Source organism: Sciurus vulgaris, assembly GCF_902686455.1.
Source record: "Sciurus vulgaris genome assembly, chromosome: 7".
Lineage (NCBI taxonomy): Eukaryota > Metazoa > Chordata > Mammalia > Rodentia > Sciuridae > Sciurus > Sciurus vulgaris.
The window spans coordinates 114,848,181-114,860,983 of NC_136467.1; the positions used below are offsets into that span (position 1 = coordinate 114,848,181).

The 12,803-nt window shown below is 45.6% G+C and overlaps 1 protein-coding gene across 1 annotated transcript; it reads right to left on the reverse strand.

Annotated features, from left to right (window-relative positions):
- Positions 1 to 238: 238 nt before the first annotated feature.
- Positions 239 to 6,556, reverse strand: PTCRA (pre T cell antigen receptor alpha). Its single transcript, XM_079147809.1, has 4 exons — positions 6,041 to 6,556; positions 2,506 to 2,826; positions 1,426 to 1,470; positions 239 to 811 (listed from the first exon to the last, which is right to left on the reverse strand). Exons 1-4 carry the CDS (start codon positions 6,096 to 6,098, stop codon positions 666 to 668), a joined length of 570 nt encoding a protein of 189 aa, XP_079003935.1. The 5' UTR covers positions 6,099 to 6,556; the 3' UTR covers positions 239 to 665.
- Between the last annotated feature and the right edge of the window lie 6,247 nt (positions 6,557 to 12,803).

Consider the following 12,803-nt stretch of genomic DNA (forward strand, 5'->3'; position numbering starts at 1 on the left):
TTCATTTCCCTGGTTCCTGGGCTCCCTGCCCTATCCATTTACAGAGGTTGGACCAGGGTAAGGAGACAGAGAGGAACCTGCCCAGAGCCTGATTGTGGGAGGAGACAAAGATGGGACAGCTTTCCCCATGCCCCAACCCCACTCTGCAGTTCCCAGGCTCTCACTCTAAGGAAGCCCTCTTCCTCAAGGGAGCCTTTTCAGATTTCCTCTTCCTCTAACTCTGCCACCCCGCCCCCAACACATGAATTAAAATATTTTTCATTTGCTGTATCATTTAAGTTCTTTAATTTTTGTGCTCAGTTATCTGCACCCAAAATGCTCCAGAGACTGGGCAGAGCCCCACCCTCAGGGGCTCTGTCTGATGGAGTCACAGCCTTTTTCCTTGGAAAGCCCTCAATCTGAGGGTGGAGAGGAATGCTCCAGTCTACAGGTGGCGGGTCACGTACAAAAAAGGAAAAGAAAAGAAAACAAAAAAAAACTCCAAGACTTGAGGAAGGAACACCAAGGGTTCACATGGTGAGTGCCAGGCCCAGCTGGGTTCCTAGAGAAGATCCCCTCCTGGCAGACTGAGCTACTGTGCTCCAGACCTACATGGCAGGTCCTGGGGCTCAGTGTGGGCTGGGCAGGCTGGGTGCTTACAACCCGAAGTCCCTCCACCACTGAGGTCAAGTGCAGCAGGTGGCAGCTGGGGGCTTGAGTGCCTGTGGCTGAGTTAGGAAGATGCAGCTGCAGGTCAGGAGCACATCAAACAACAGCAACTTGAAGAGCAGCAGCCGAAGAGCCCCCAGCCTCAGGGCCTGGCCAAGCATCCCTGAGTGGGGAGGAGTGGGTGAGGAACCTGGAGAAGTCCCCTGGTTTCCCCAGAGGACAGAAAGTGGCCTGTCCCCTCCTCTAGGAAAAGTCCTTCCTAGTGTCTAATCTCAGTTCTTATTGGTAATAACAAATACCTTCCTGGCCCTCATTTTATTTTCTTCCCCAACAAAGTGGGGGGTGGGCTGACAGGAATTAACAATTTGATGTAGAGACTAACTAGCTCAAAATTTTTTATTTGGTCCAGAAACAGACTTGAAGGCTCTCAGTTGACCACTCCAGCCAGTTTCCCATCTACACAGGCTCTCCCTGAGACCATTCACAGGGCTGCCCAAGGAGCCACCATGGACCCTTCTATTGGCTCTCACCTGTGCTTCTCAACTGATGTCTAGGAATTAGGCTGGGGCCAGATGATCTGCCCCCATCTTATCCTAGGGTAGACTGAGTCTAGCTAGTGCCCCAACCCAGCAAGACAGCCACTTTATGAGACACCAGCTACCCACCATGCTCCCCCAGGAACCTATCAGGTCAGAACTGAGTACTCTGCCCTCCAGGCTGAAGGTCCTGGTCCCCATCATTTATTCCCAGCCTACCACCCTGTGCCCAAGTACTCACCCCTGCGAGGATCCTGGAAGCAGGTCCTGGCTGTGGAAGTCTCTCCTGCCATCCAAGGAGAGGGCAGTGAGTCCTTTGGAGATGACTCGTGTACTCTGGAGCACTGCTCAGGTGCTGCACACCCAGTTCCCAATGCTATGCCTCTGGCCCTGGCATACAGCTGGTGGCTTTCAGGGCACATAAACAAATGCACCAGCAGCAGAAGCTGCTACTCTGAGGGTCCCAGAAGCCCTCACCCCACCATTCCTTTTCTGTGTGGGGAGAGGTCAAGGTGTGAGCATCTTCACAGTGGCTTTCTTTGGAAGGCAGGGCATTTATTCAACAAACAGTCCCATTTAGGAGATACCAAAACTGAGATCATCCAGAAAAATGGAGTCAGTTATCTGGTCAGTAATAATAAAAGCCTAGCAAGGCCATGTGACTTAACCTCCCTGTGTCTGTGAAATTGGGGCAATAATATGATTTCATAAATGTGAAGTGTTTGGAACAGTACCTGGCACAGAGTAAACAATAAGTAATACAGAGCAGGGCGTGGTGGCACCTGCCCATAATTCCAGTGACTTGGGAGGCTGAGTCAGGAGTCACAAGTTTTAGGCCAGCCTGGGCAACATAGCAAGACCCTATCTCAAAATGAAAAAATGAAAAGGGCTGGGGATGTAGCTCAGTGGTAGAGCAACCCAGGGTTCAATCCCCAGAACCGCAAAAAAAAAAAAAAAAAGGCGATAGGAATTTATCATTTAATCATTATTTGTGGGTGTGCTTACACACACACACACACGCACACACACGCACACACACACACACACACAGATAACACTAGGAGGGAGAAGGCATTGTTGTCTATTATCTCTTGACAGTCATGCAGCAGAACCTGCATTTGAAGTATCACAGTTGCCAACCCCAGGATTCATGGCTATGAGGTCAGTCTGCCCTGAGCCCAGGCATCACTTCACTTGGATGGTTCCCACTTAAAAACCCTTTATGCCTCCGTGACTTGGCGCTGGCCTTCCCTTCCACCTGGTTCCAGGATCTGTGAAAAGAGACAAGGAGCATCTAGAGGAACCCAGACTCCATCCCCACCTGACAGCTGTAGGGGCTGTGTGCTCTGGCTCTGGCCTCCTGGTCCAGGCCCAGTGTGGCAGACCAAGGGTTCCCAGGCTGCCAACTCCTCAGAGGGCAGGGACAGCTGGGCCAAGCTAGTCCAGGTGCCATCTGCTGCTGGGGAAGGACCGTAGGTGAAGGCATCCAGCGCACTGCCATTGCCTCCTGAGAACCAAATAGGGCTGTCAAGACCAGGCGGTGTGACATCAAGGACCAGGCAGACAATCAGAGTCTGCCGCTTCCCATCCACCAGCAGTGTGATTGGTGGGGCCAGAGAAGGGAAGGGTGTGCCAGATACACCTGCAAGAGAGCATAAAACTTATGGAGGCTGGTATCTCATTGCAGGCTAGGGTTCTAGGATTTTATCTTTCCATCTGTCCTCCCACCATCACCATCCACCCACCTATCCTTCTACACACTCCCTCTTTGTCTTTGCCTATCTAACCTTCCTTCCATCCATCTATAAAGTCTGTCATTCTCACAACTATTCACCCCTCCTTTCTTTCACCATTCATCCATCCTCCATCCATTCTTTGTCCTCCCTCTAGATGTCTGCTCATCCATTCATCCTTCTGCCTACCCATTTATCATATCTGAGCCCCTTTCTATGCCTGGTACTGAGGATATAATATTGGGTAAGACATTGTCCCTGCCCTCAAGAAACTCAGCTCCATGGGAAAGATAGCAGATACATAAACAAACATTTATAATAATACCATGTTGTGCCAGCCTCAGGAGAGTGGTTACCTCCGGGGAGGAAGGGAAGGAACTAGGACCTGGAAGAAGATCAGAGATCTGATTCAAATATGCAAAATGTTAACCATTTGTTAATCTGGGTGGAATGTGCATGGGTGGTTTGTTTTTATTTGTTTGTTTGGTTTTTGGTGTTATTCCCTGTTGTTTCCTCTACATCTGAAACTCCATTTTTTTCCTTTTTTTGGTGGGGGGGTACTGGAGATTGAACCCAGGGATGCTCTACCTCTGAGCTACAACCCCAACTCTTTTTTATTTATTTATCTTTAAATTTAGAGACAGGGTCTCACTCAGTTGCTGACACTGACCTTTTAGAGACAGGGTTTCACTCAGTTGCTACACTGACCTTGAATTCACCACCCTCCCGTCGGCCTCCTTATGGGTATAAGCCCAGAGCCCCAGGTACCCTGGGCAAGCATTCTGCTACTGAGCCACATCCTCAGCCCTGTTTTGTGTAGTGCTGGGAGATAAACCCAGGGCTCTGTGCATGCTAGACAAGCATTCTGTCACTGAGCTGCATTCCCACCCTGCCCCCCCTTTTTGTTTTTGGTACTGTGGATTGAACTCAGGGACACTGTCACTGAGCTTCATCCCCAGATCTTTCTTTTTATTTTTTATTTGGAGACAGGGTCTCACTAAGTTGTTTTGTGCCCTGCTAAATTGGTGAGGCTGGCCATGAACCTGCTTCAGTCTCTAGAGTTACTGGCATTTTAAGCATGAGCCACCCCTCCTAGCTAACTTTTTTTTTTTTTTTTTTTTTTGGTACTGGGGATTGAACCTAGAGGTACCACTTTCCCACTGAACCATACCCCCAGCCCTTGTTATTTTTTTTATTTTGAAACAGGGTCTCACTAAGTTGTTTAAGGCCTCATTAAGCTGTTGAAGCTAGTCTTGAATTTGTGATCCTCCTGCCTCAGTCTCTGGAGTTGTTGGGATTACAGGCATGAGCCACCACACTCAGCTCTCTCAATCCCTTTGTTTATATATAAGCCACACATTGTATGTACACTTCACTCATTTAAAGTCTAGGTTTGTTATTTCAAAATTTAAAAAAATAAGTCATGTGGGTACTGCAAACATCTATATTTTCCAAAAGAGTTGATTTTCTGCAATCTTATTCCTTTCAGTAAAGATGACCCATTTAAGATATAACAAAATGTTACTTTTTTGAGTAGATGCTTTCATATAAATAAAAGCTCAAATGTGACACCTATAAACAAATTTACACCATGAGGTAAGTGTATCCAGGATAAAGAAATGCCTCAGAGATGGGAGTCTGAGGCAGGAGGACCAGAAATTCAAGGCAAGACTCATCAATTTAGTAAGGCTTTATGCAACCTGTTTCAAATAAAAATAAAAAGATGCCATGCCTATAATCCCAGTGGCTTGAGAAGCTAAGGCAGGAGAATCATGAGTTCAAAGCCAGCCTCAGCAACCTATGAGGCCCTAAGTAACTCAGTGAGATCCTGTTTCAAAATAAAAAACAAAAATGAAAAGGACTGGGGCCAAAGTTCAATGGCAAAGTGCCCCTGGGTCTAATTCCCAGTGAAAGAAAGAATAGGATTAATAATACCACCCTATGGCTGGGTTTGTGGCTCAGTGGTAGAGCGCTTGCTTAGCACGCATGAGGCACTCACTGGGTTCCATCCCCAGCACTAAGTAAAAAACAAATAAAACGAAATAAAGGTATTGTGTCCATTTACAACAACAACAACAAAAAAAAATAAAAATAAATAATAATAATAATAATACCCAGTAAAATGTTGTGAAGGCCAAAGATCATAAATGTAAAAGGCTCTAGAAGATAAATTTTGGTATTAGGATTTATATTAAAATTACTAGGGCATTGCAAACAAAGGGAATAGAGAAGGCTGAGAATAAGCCCCAGGACCCTCAACTTCCTGAACCTTCTTAGCTGTACAGATAAAGACTTTCCCAAATTGAGTTCAGCTTCCATCTCCTCCATGAAACCTCCCAGGATTGTTCTTTCTCACCCCAGCTGCTTCCTTCCCACAGCTCAGGCCTCCTGCCACGGACTCTCCCTGTTCCACATGGTGTTGTTTATGTCTCCGTGGAGGGAACACCTGTAACACACTGGAATCTAGCTGTAGATGGGGCAGACTCTGACTCAAAGGTCAAGGACCTTTCCCTAACACACTCATGTAAACATGCACAGGATTTCAGATGAAGCTGGAATTCTTCCCTAAACAGGAGCCTTTTGGCTCCAGCCTTGATCTTTGGAGAGTTGAGGATAAATATCCTGGAAAGTCACTGAAGCCTTGGAACCTCTCCTGAGACCACTGGCCAGCAGGGACTTGGAAGGGAACCTGAGGCACCCTGAGTCCTTTGGAATGGGACACCGTGAGGGCAGAAAGGACAGCATAAAACCTCACACTGTTGCTTATGTCCCATTATCATCACTTCTTATCAGATAACACAGTCCTGGCTCCACTAACCCCCAACTTCCAGGGATACCCATCCAGTTTGCTTTTATTTCTCCATCCCTCCAAGAGGGACTGCCTTCCTTACCAACAATGCTCCAGGGCAGGACTTGGGGGGCCCCTGGGCCAGGTGGCTGGGAGACAGAGTACAATGGGAAAGGGATAATGCCTTCTGGTGAGACCCTGGGTTTGGGGCACTAAACAGCTTTTGTCCTATCTCCCTGCATCCCATCCATACCCAGGGAGGCCCAGAGCTAGCACTGGGCTTGGACAGATGAACAGGTGACAGAGAGGGACGCAAAGTGGACCGGGGAGCTCACCTGTGGGCAGGGCTGGACACTCAAGAGCCAGGAAAAGCAGCAGCCATGGCCCAGCCATGGCCCCCTGGAGGAGATAGGACCCAGCTGCAGACCTGAGTGTGGGCTGGGGGGAAGAACCCTGAAGATTGCCTCCCAGACCACAGGCCCAGCTGCACGTCAGCTGCTCCACAGCGAGCTAAGCCGTTTCCCCACCCTGAAGCCCAATCCTCTCTTAGCCAGGGAACTCAGGGTGCCACTCCCACATAAAGCTAATGCCCACTTTCTTCAACCCTCTCTCTTGTCGGAAGAGCACTTCACAGTCTGCAAAGCCTTTTCCCAGTTACTGACCTCACTAGAGGGCAACTACCACCCACAGGTCACACAGCATCAAGAGGGATGTCAGGGGCTCATCATATAGCAGTTCATCTGATCTATCACTTTGAGTTCCATTTCACAGGTGAGGCAACTGAGTTTCTGAACAATTGAGTGACCTGGCCCAGGTCACACAGCTGGCAGTTAACAGAACCAGGGCTCAAATTGTTTCCAGATGGCTGGCCTTATAGGCAAAAGAAGCCCAGGAAACTCCTTGCTATGTGGTTAAAAACCTCCTTTTCTTTTCCTTCCTTCCTTCCTTCCTTTCCCTCTCCTCTCCTCCCCTTCCCTCTCTTCTCCTCTCCTCTTTCCTTTCTTACCTGGGTTGAACTCGGGGGCACTTGACCACTGAGCCACATCTCCAGCCCAATTTTGTATTTTATATAGAGATAGGGTCTCACTGAGTTGCTTTAGCACCTTGCTTTTGCTGAGCTGGCTTTGAATTTTCAATCCTGCCACAGTCGACCGAGAAGCTGGGATTACAGGTATGTGCCACCAGTACCGGTTATTTATTTTTCATCTTCTTCTTTTTTAATGGTTCTGAGGATTAAAGCCAGGACTTCATACATGCTAGACATTCTACCACTAGGATACATCCATAGCCCCCACTTTTTTTTTTTTGGTAGTGGGGATTAAACCCAGGGGTGCTTTACCACTGAACTACATCTCCAGTTCTTTTTATTTTGGAATAGAAACTCACTAAATTCCTGAGTATCTCACTAAATTGTTTAGGTTGGCCTTGAACTTGTTATCCTCTTGCCTCAGGTTACCCAGTTGCTGAGATTACAGGTTTGTACTACCGTGCCCATTTCACTTTTTATTTTATTTATTTATTTAGTTGTAGTTCTGGAGTTCAAACCCAGAGCCTCACTCATGCCAGGCAAGTGCTCTACCACTGAGCCTCATCCTCAGCCTCCCTTTTTTAAAAATTTATTTAATTTTTGGTACTGGGGATTGAATCCAGGGGTGCGTTACCACTGAGCAACATCCCCCAGTCCATTTTTATATTTTATTTAGAGTCAGGAGCACGCTAAATTGCTTAGGGCCTCACTATGTTGCTGAGGCTGACCTTGAACTCTTGATTCTCCTACCTCAGCCTCCCAAGTCACTGGAATTACAGGCATGCTTCACCATGCCCAGCTCAAACCCCCTTTTTAAAAATAAACTCTTTATAAATGTCGTTTTAAGTGATTCCATTAGATTTTATCAAAAGCTGTCATTTGATCCTAAAATTTCCCATCTAGGCATATACTCTAAGGAGAGGATAAGATATTCAGCCAGTTTAGGACAAAGATTGATTCCCAAAGATGTTCTTTTCTATTTAAAAAATTATTATGTCTATAATAATTATAGATATAGCTCAGAGTGTGTGTTTTACATGTACAAGATCCTGGGTTTGATCCCCAGTACCACCAAAAGAAAAAGGAAAAAAGAAAAACAGGTTGAATGCATGAAGGTTTGAAGCTGGAGGCACAGTACCTTACACCTATAATCCCAGTGACGCAAGAAGTTGAGGCAGTAGGATCACAAGTTTCAGGCCAGCCTCAGCAACTTAGTGAGGTCCTCAGCCACTTAGCAAGACTGTCTCAAAGTAAAAAATAGAAAGGGATGGGTGTGAGGTCGGCTTTAAGCGGCTGCATGGGAGGGAGCACGACAACTAACGACCTGCTGCAAGCGCGGCAAGGAGGGCAGCGGGCAGAGCGACCAGTCAAACGTGCACAGATAAACCCCGCTGACCCTTTCCTCCACCTATCACTAAGCAGGACCCCCGCCTATTCCGGTCTATAAAGACCCTGGGCATCCGGGGCCACGTGCGATTTTCTCTGGCTTTCCATCCTGACCTGAACCCCGGAGGTCTGGGAATTTCGCAGGGAGCCAAAATTCAATAAAGCTTGCTTCTGGCCACTTTGGTCCCACGTGTTTGGACACTGGCCCTCGAGCTTACAATGGGGATGTAGCTTAGTGGTAAAGCACCTCTGAATTCAATCCCTGGTTAAAAAAAAAAAAAAAAATTCTAGTGTGAATATGAGTTGCTATTTATCTCTGAGACTTTGCATTCAATTCCAGGCATAAACCTCAAAGTGGAATTAACTGCTGGGTCATATGGCAATTTTATTTTTAATATTTTTTTAACTTTATTTTATTTATTTATTTATTATGTGGTGCTGAAGATAGAACCCAGTGCTTTACACATGCTAGTGCTTTACACATACTGGCTATCTTCATAGGGTAAAGTGGTTTCTAATTGTAGTTTTTATATGCACTTCCTCTACAATTAGTGATGCAGAGCATCTAAAGCCTCAGTAAGGTATTTTAAGTCTCTCTGTTACACATCTGTTATATTACGTTCCACAGCAATGATTGATTCACTCGTCCCCATCAGGATTTCCCATTCCTTAAAAGAAAAAAAAAAAGAAAAAAAAAAAAAATCTCGAGAGTAGCTAAGAGGTACATCCTTTGCCTAGCATGCAGAAAACCCTAGATTACCCCCAGGATCTCCTCCCACTCCCACCCTCAACCTAATTTAATCAGTTAAAAATAAAAATAGTACCTCATTTGCCTGATGACAACCTTTTCCCGTTTAGTTGTTTCCTGCACTGCATTATCTTTTGTAAACTTAGTGTCTTATTAATTTTGTTATAATTTTTACTTATAGAATAAAATTTTCACATACAGTACAACTTTAAACAATATTTGTCTTTGTATATTACTTTCACTGGAGCCGTTTCCAAATTCATTAACTACTTCCACTTTTCCAAACCTACATTTTTTTTATTTTTTATTTTGTATAAACCAACAATCCACTTAAGGATTTACTCATCCCTTTTAAGTTTAGAAATCCTTCCTCCCTTTATAGAATTAATACATTCTTATTGCTATTATCTTTTTGTGCATGTTTGGCTTAATCACACCCACCCCCACTTTAACTATACCAGGAATTAATTTTGGTGTATGGTAGAAGCTGTGCATCTAAAGCACATAGTTATTCCAAAGAGCTAATCAATTATCCTGGGATTATTTGTTGATTAATCTTTCCTGATCCCATTATTTTTGAATTGTTCCTTTTTACAAGTTAATGTCTTTTATAGAGAGAGGTTTATTTCTTCCTGGATCTTTTATTTTATTTTATTTTTCAAAAATAACTTTAGGGCTGGGGAGATAGCTCAGCTGGTAGAGTGCTTGCCTTGCAAGAACAAGGCCCTGAGTTCGATCCCCAGTACCGAAAAAAAAAAAATTTATACCCTTATTTATTTATTTTTATGTGGTGCTGAGGATGGAACACAGTGCCTCACACGTGCTAGTCAAGTGCTCTACCACGGAGCCAGAACCGCAGCCCCTCTTCTTGGATCTTTGACTCCTTTATTCTGGTGCCAGCCTCATCCCATTTGCGTCCGGATGGTTATTTTAATGACCATGTTGATTGCACTCTCCTGATTGTCCCTAGGGAACCTGGGGCACCCGTGCTGCACTCCACCCTTCCTCCCCACCGCTGCCTGGGGGCCGGGGGTTCCACGTGTTCCCAGGCCCAGCCGGAGCCCAGGTGCGCTGTGGTGGTGGGTTCCCGCCGGGAGGGGGAAGCGAGGAGGCAGGTGTCCCTAACGACTCTCCAGTCCTCCAGACTGGGGAGGTGCCTCCCAGCCCCTTTACCACATTACAGATGGGGAAAAAGCCCTCAGGACTCCTTCATGTTTTAGGACCTTTCCAGGGACAGGAAGGCGACGACTCCCTGCGCAGTCGTCTCCTTCGCGCGCTGCCCGCTTGGCCACCTCCTTCTGCCAGAGCTACCCTTCCTTTTACACACTCCCTGTTGCTCATGCAGCTCAGGTGACACAGGCCAAGGGTCAGTCTGGAAGCTTTCTGCCTGCTGCCCACATCGGTTCCCGCCTTCCAGGACTCGGGGAATCTTTGTCTGCCCGCACAGTCTTGTGGCTCCTGAAAAACCTTCCCGGGGTGGGTAAGTGAGCCCACACCACACCTGCGCATATATGCACAGCGGCCTTTGAGCTCTACTCCTGGGACTGAGCCTACAACTGAAGCCAGAATTAAGGACAGGTAGTTAGTGTAGAAATAGGGGATTGGGTCAAATGGAGGAAATGAAGGCATGAAGCCATCTGCCTCTGGAAGTTGGAGATTGTTCCTGGAAGAATGGAATGTCAAGGATCTCCAGAGCCTGTTGATTACCAAATTTACCTGCCTTTATCAAGGACTGCAAACATGGAGCTGCTAATTAATGCCCCCTGGGCCATTATCTGCCTGAATCACCTTGGCCCTCCCCCTGCCCATGGCTTCTTACTATGCAAAACCAGGCCTAGTCATGTAGGCAGGAAGGAGAGATAAGCGGGGAAGAGAACTGGAGAACAAAAAGACCTTAACATATAAAAGATGTAGGGTGCGCTCACTTCTTGGGACTTTAGAACATCAGCCATGGCCCCCTTCTTCCTGCCAGGAGAAGTCTGTATTATTACCTTTAAATAAAACCTGCTTAATATGCTTGCCTTGGCATGCTTCTCTAATGTTCAATCTTCAACATTAGAAGGAGCAGAACTCCTCTACCAAGTTACATCACTGAAGATGGAGTTCCAGCAGGCAGTGATGGAGCCCTGAATTCACTATGGTGATATGTCTGCAGGTGGCTCTCCCCAAAGCTCCCAAAGGTCGTTGGGAGAGTTAAATCAAAGTACACAAGCCAAAGTGTGGTGGCACAGGCCTATAATCCCAGCTACTCAGAAGACTGAGGAAAGAAGATTCCAAATCTAAAAGCGGTTTGGGCAATCTAGCAAGACCCTGTCTCAAAATAAAAGGGCTGGACATGTAGCTCAAGGGTAAAGCACTTGCCTAGCAAGGAGACCCGGGCTCCTCCCCAGTATGTGGCTGGTTGAGAACAGGAGAAGAGTATACATTCTAGTGCTTGGCACCTGATGGGTGCTCACTCTATCATTCTTTCCCTTCCCTCTTCCATATGTACAGGTAGAAAACCAAGGACCCTTGTTAAACTGATATGAGACATATGGGATGTAAAAAGGAAAATTAGGGAAAAGTAAGAGAGTGTGTTAGAAGATTGCCAATTTTAGGGCTGGAGTTGTAGCTCAGTGGTAGAGCGCTTGCCTGGCATGTTTGAGGTACTGGGTTCAATTCTCAGCACCACATATAAATAAATAAAATAAAGGTCCATCAACAACTAAAAAGTATTAGAAAAAAAAGATCGCCAATTTTACCAAATAATTATGGATTGCAAATCCGATATATCCAAAAGGATGAATAGGAGCCAGCCCATGTATGTACTGAAATGTCAAATAGAAGTTTCTTGGCCAGGCATAGTGATGCACACCTGTAATCCCAGCGGCTCAGGAGATTGAAAGTTCAAAGACAGCTAAGCAAAAGCAAGGTGCTAAGCAATTCAGTAAGACCTTGTCTCTAAATAAAATATAAAATAGGGCTGAGGACGTGGCTCAGTAGTTGAGTACCCCTGAGTTCAATCCCTGGTACCCTCCCCCCGCAAAAAAAAAAAAAAAGTTTCTTCCAGGAATTCTGACAGGGATGCCTATTCCATTTATCAAGTGAAAATCCTGCAGCATTAATTAAGGCTGGGGATGCTGGGGATGTAGCTCAGCGGTATAGTACTTGTCTAGCATGTGCCAGGTCTTGGGTTCAGTTCCCAGCACTGGAAAAAGGAAACCCTACATCATTACTTAAAATTTAAAAAAAAAAAAATTATTTACATGTTCAAGTATAAGAAAATGGTTAAATAAACTATGGTGCATCTACATAAGGGAATGTTATGCAGTCCTTAAATATGCAATATTTTTCATTCTAAATCATTTATTGGTTTCTGTTTTATGCCAGGAATTGGGGTTGGAGATAAGACAAGGGCTACTCTTGGCAGTCAGTGGAGGGAAGACAGGTAGGAAGGGGACTCAGAGTAACTGAGCAAAAGTGTGTGCATCTGAGTGCGTGTGTGTGCGTGTGTGTGTGTAGAGTCAGAGTGTGTACCTGGGGGCACAGATTGTGAAAAGTGCTTTGGAAAATGATCCTTGAGCCACACCTTGATTCTTTCTGATGAGTACATAATGACCTGGAAAAAATGTCTGTGTTATGATGTGAATTTTAAAAAGTTAAAAAATATAGTCACATGCCACATAACAACATGGCAGTCAATGACCAGCTGCATATACAGCAGTGGTCCCATAAGATTATAATGGAACTGAAAAATTTCCCCCACCTAGTGACATTGTAGCCATGTAAGATCACAATGGTGAGGCTGGTATAAACAATCTACCGGGCTGCCAGTTGTATGAAAATATAGCACACACAATTACAGTAAATACTTAATAAGGATACTTTTAAATGACTAGTCAATGGTTTACATATTTACTCGTGTATGTGTGTGTGTGTGTGTGTGTGTGTGTGTGTG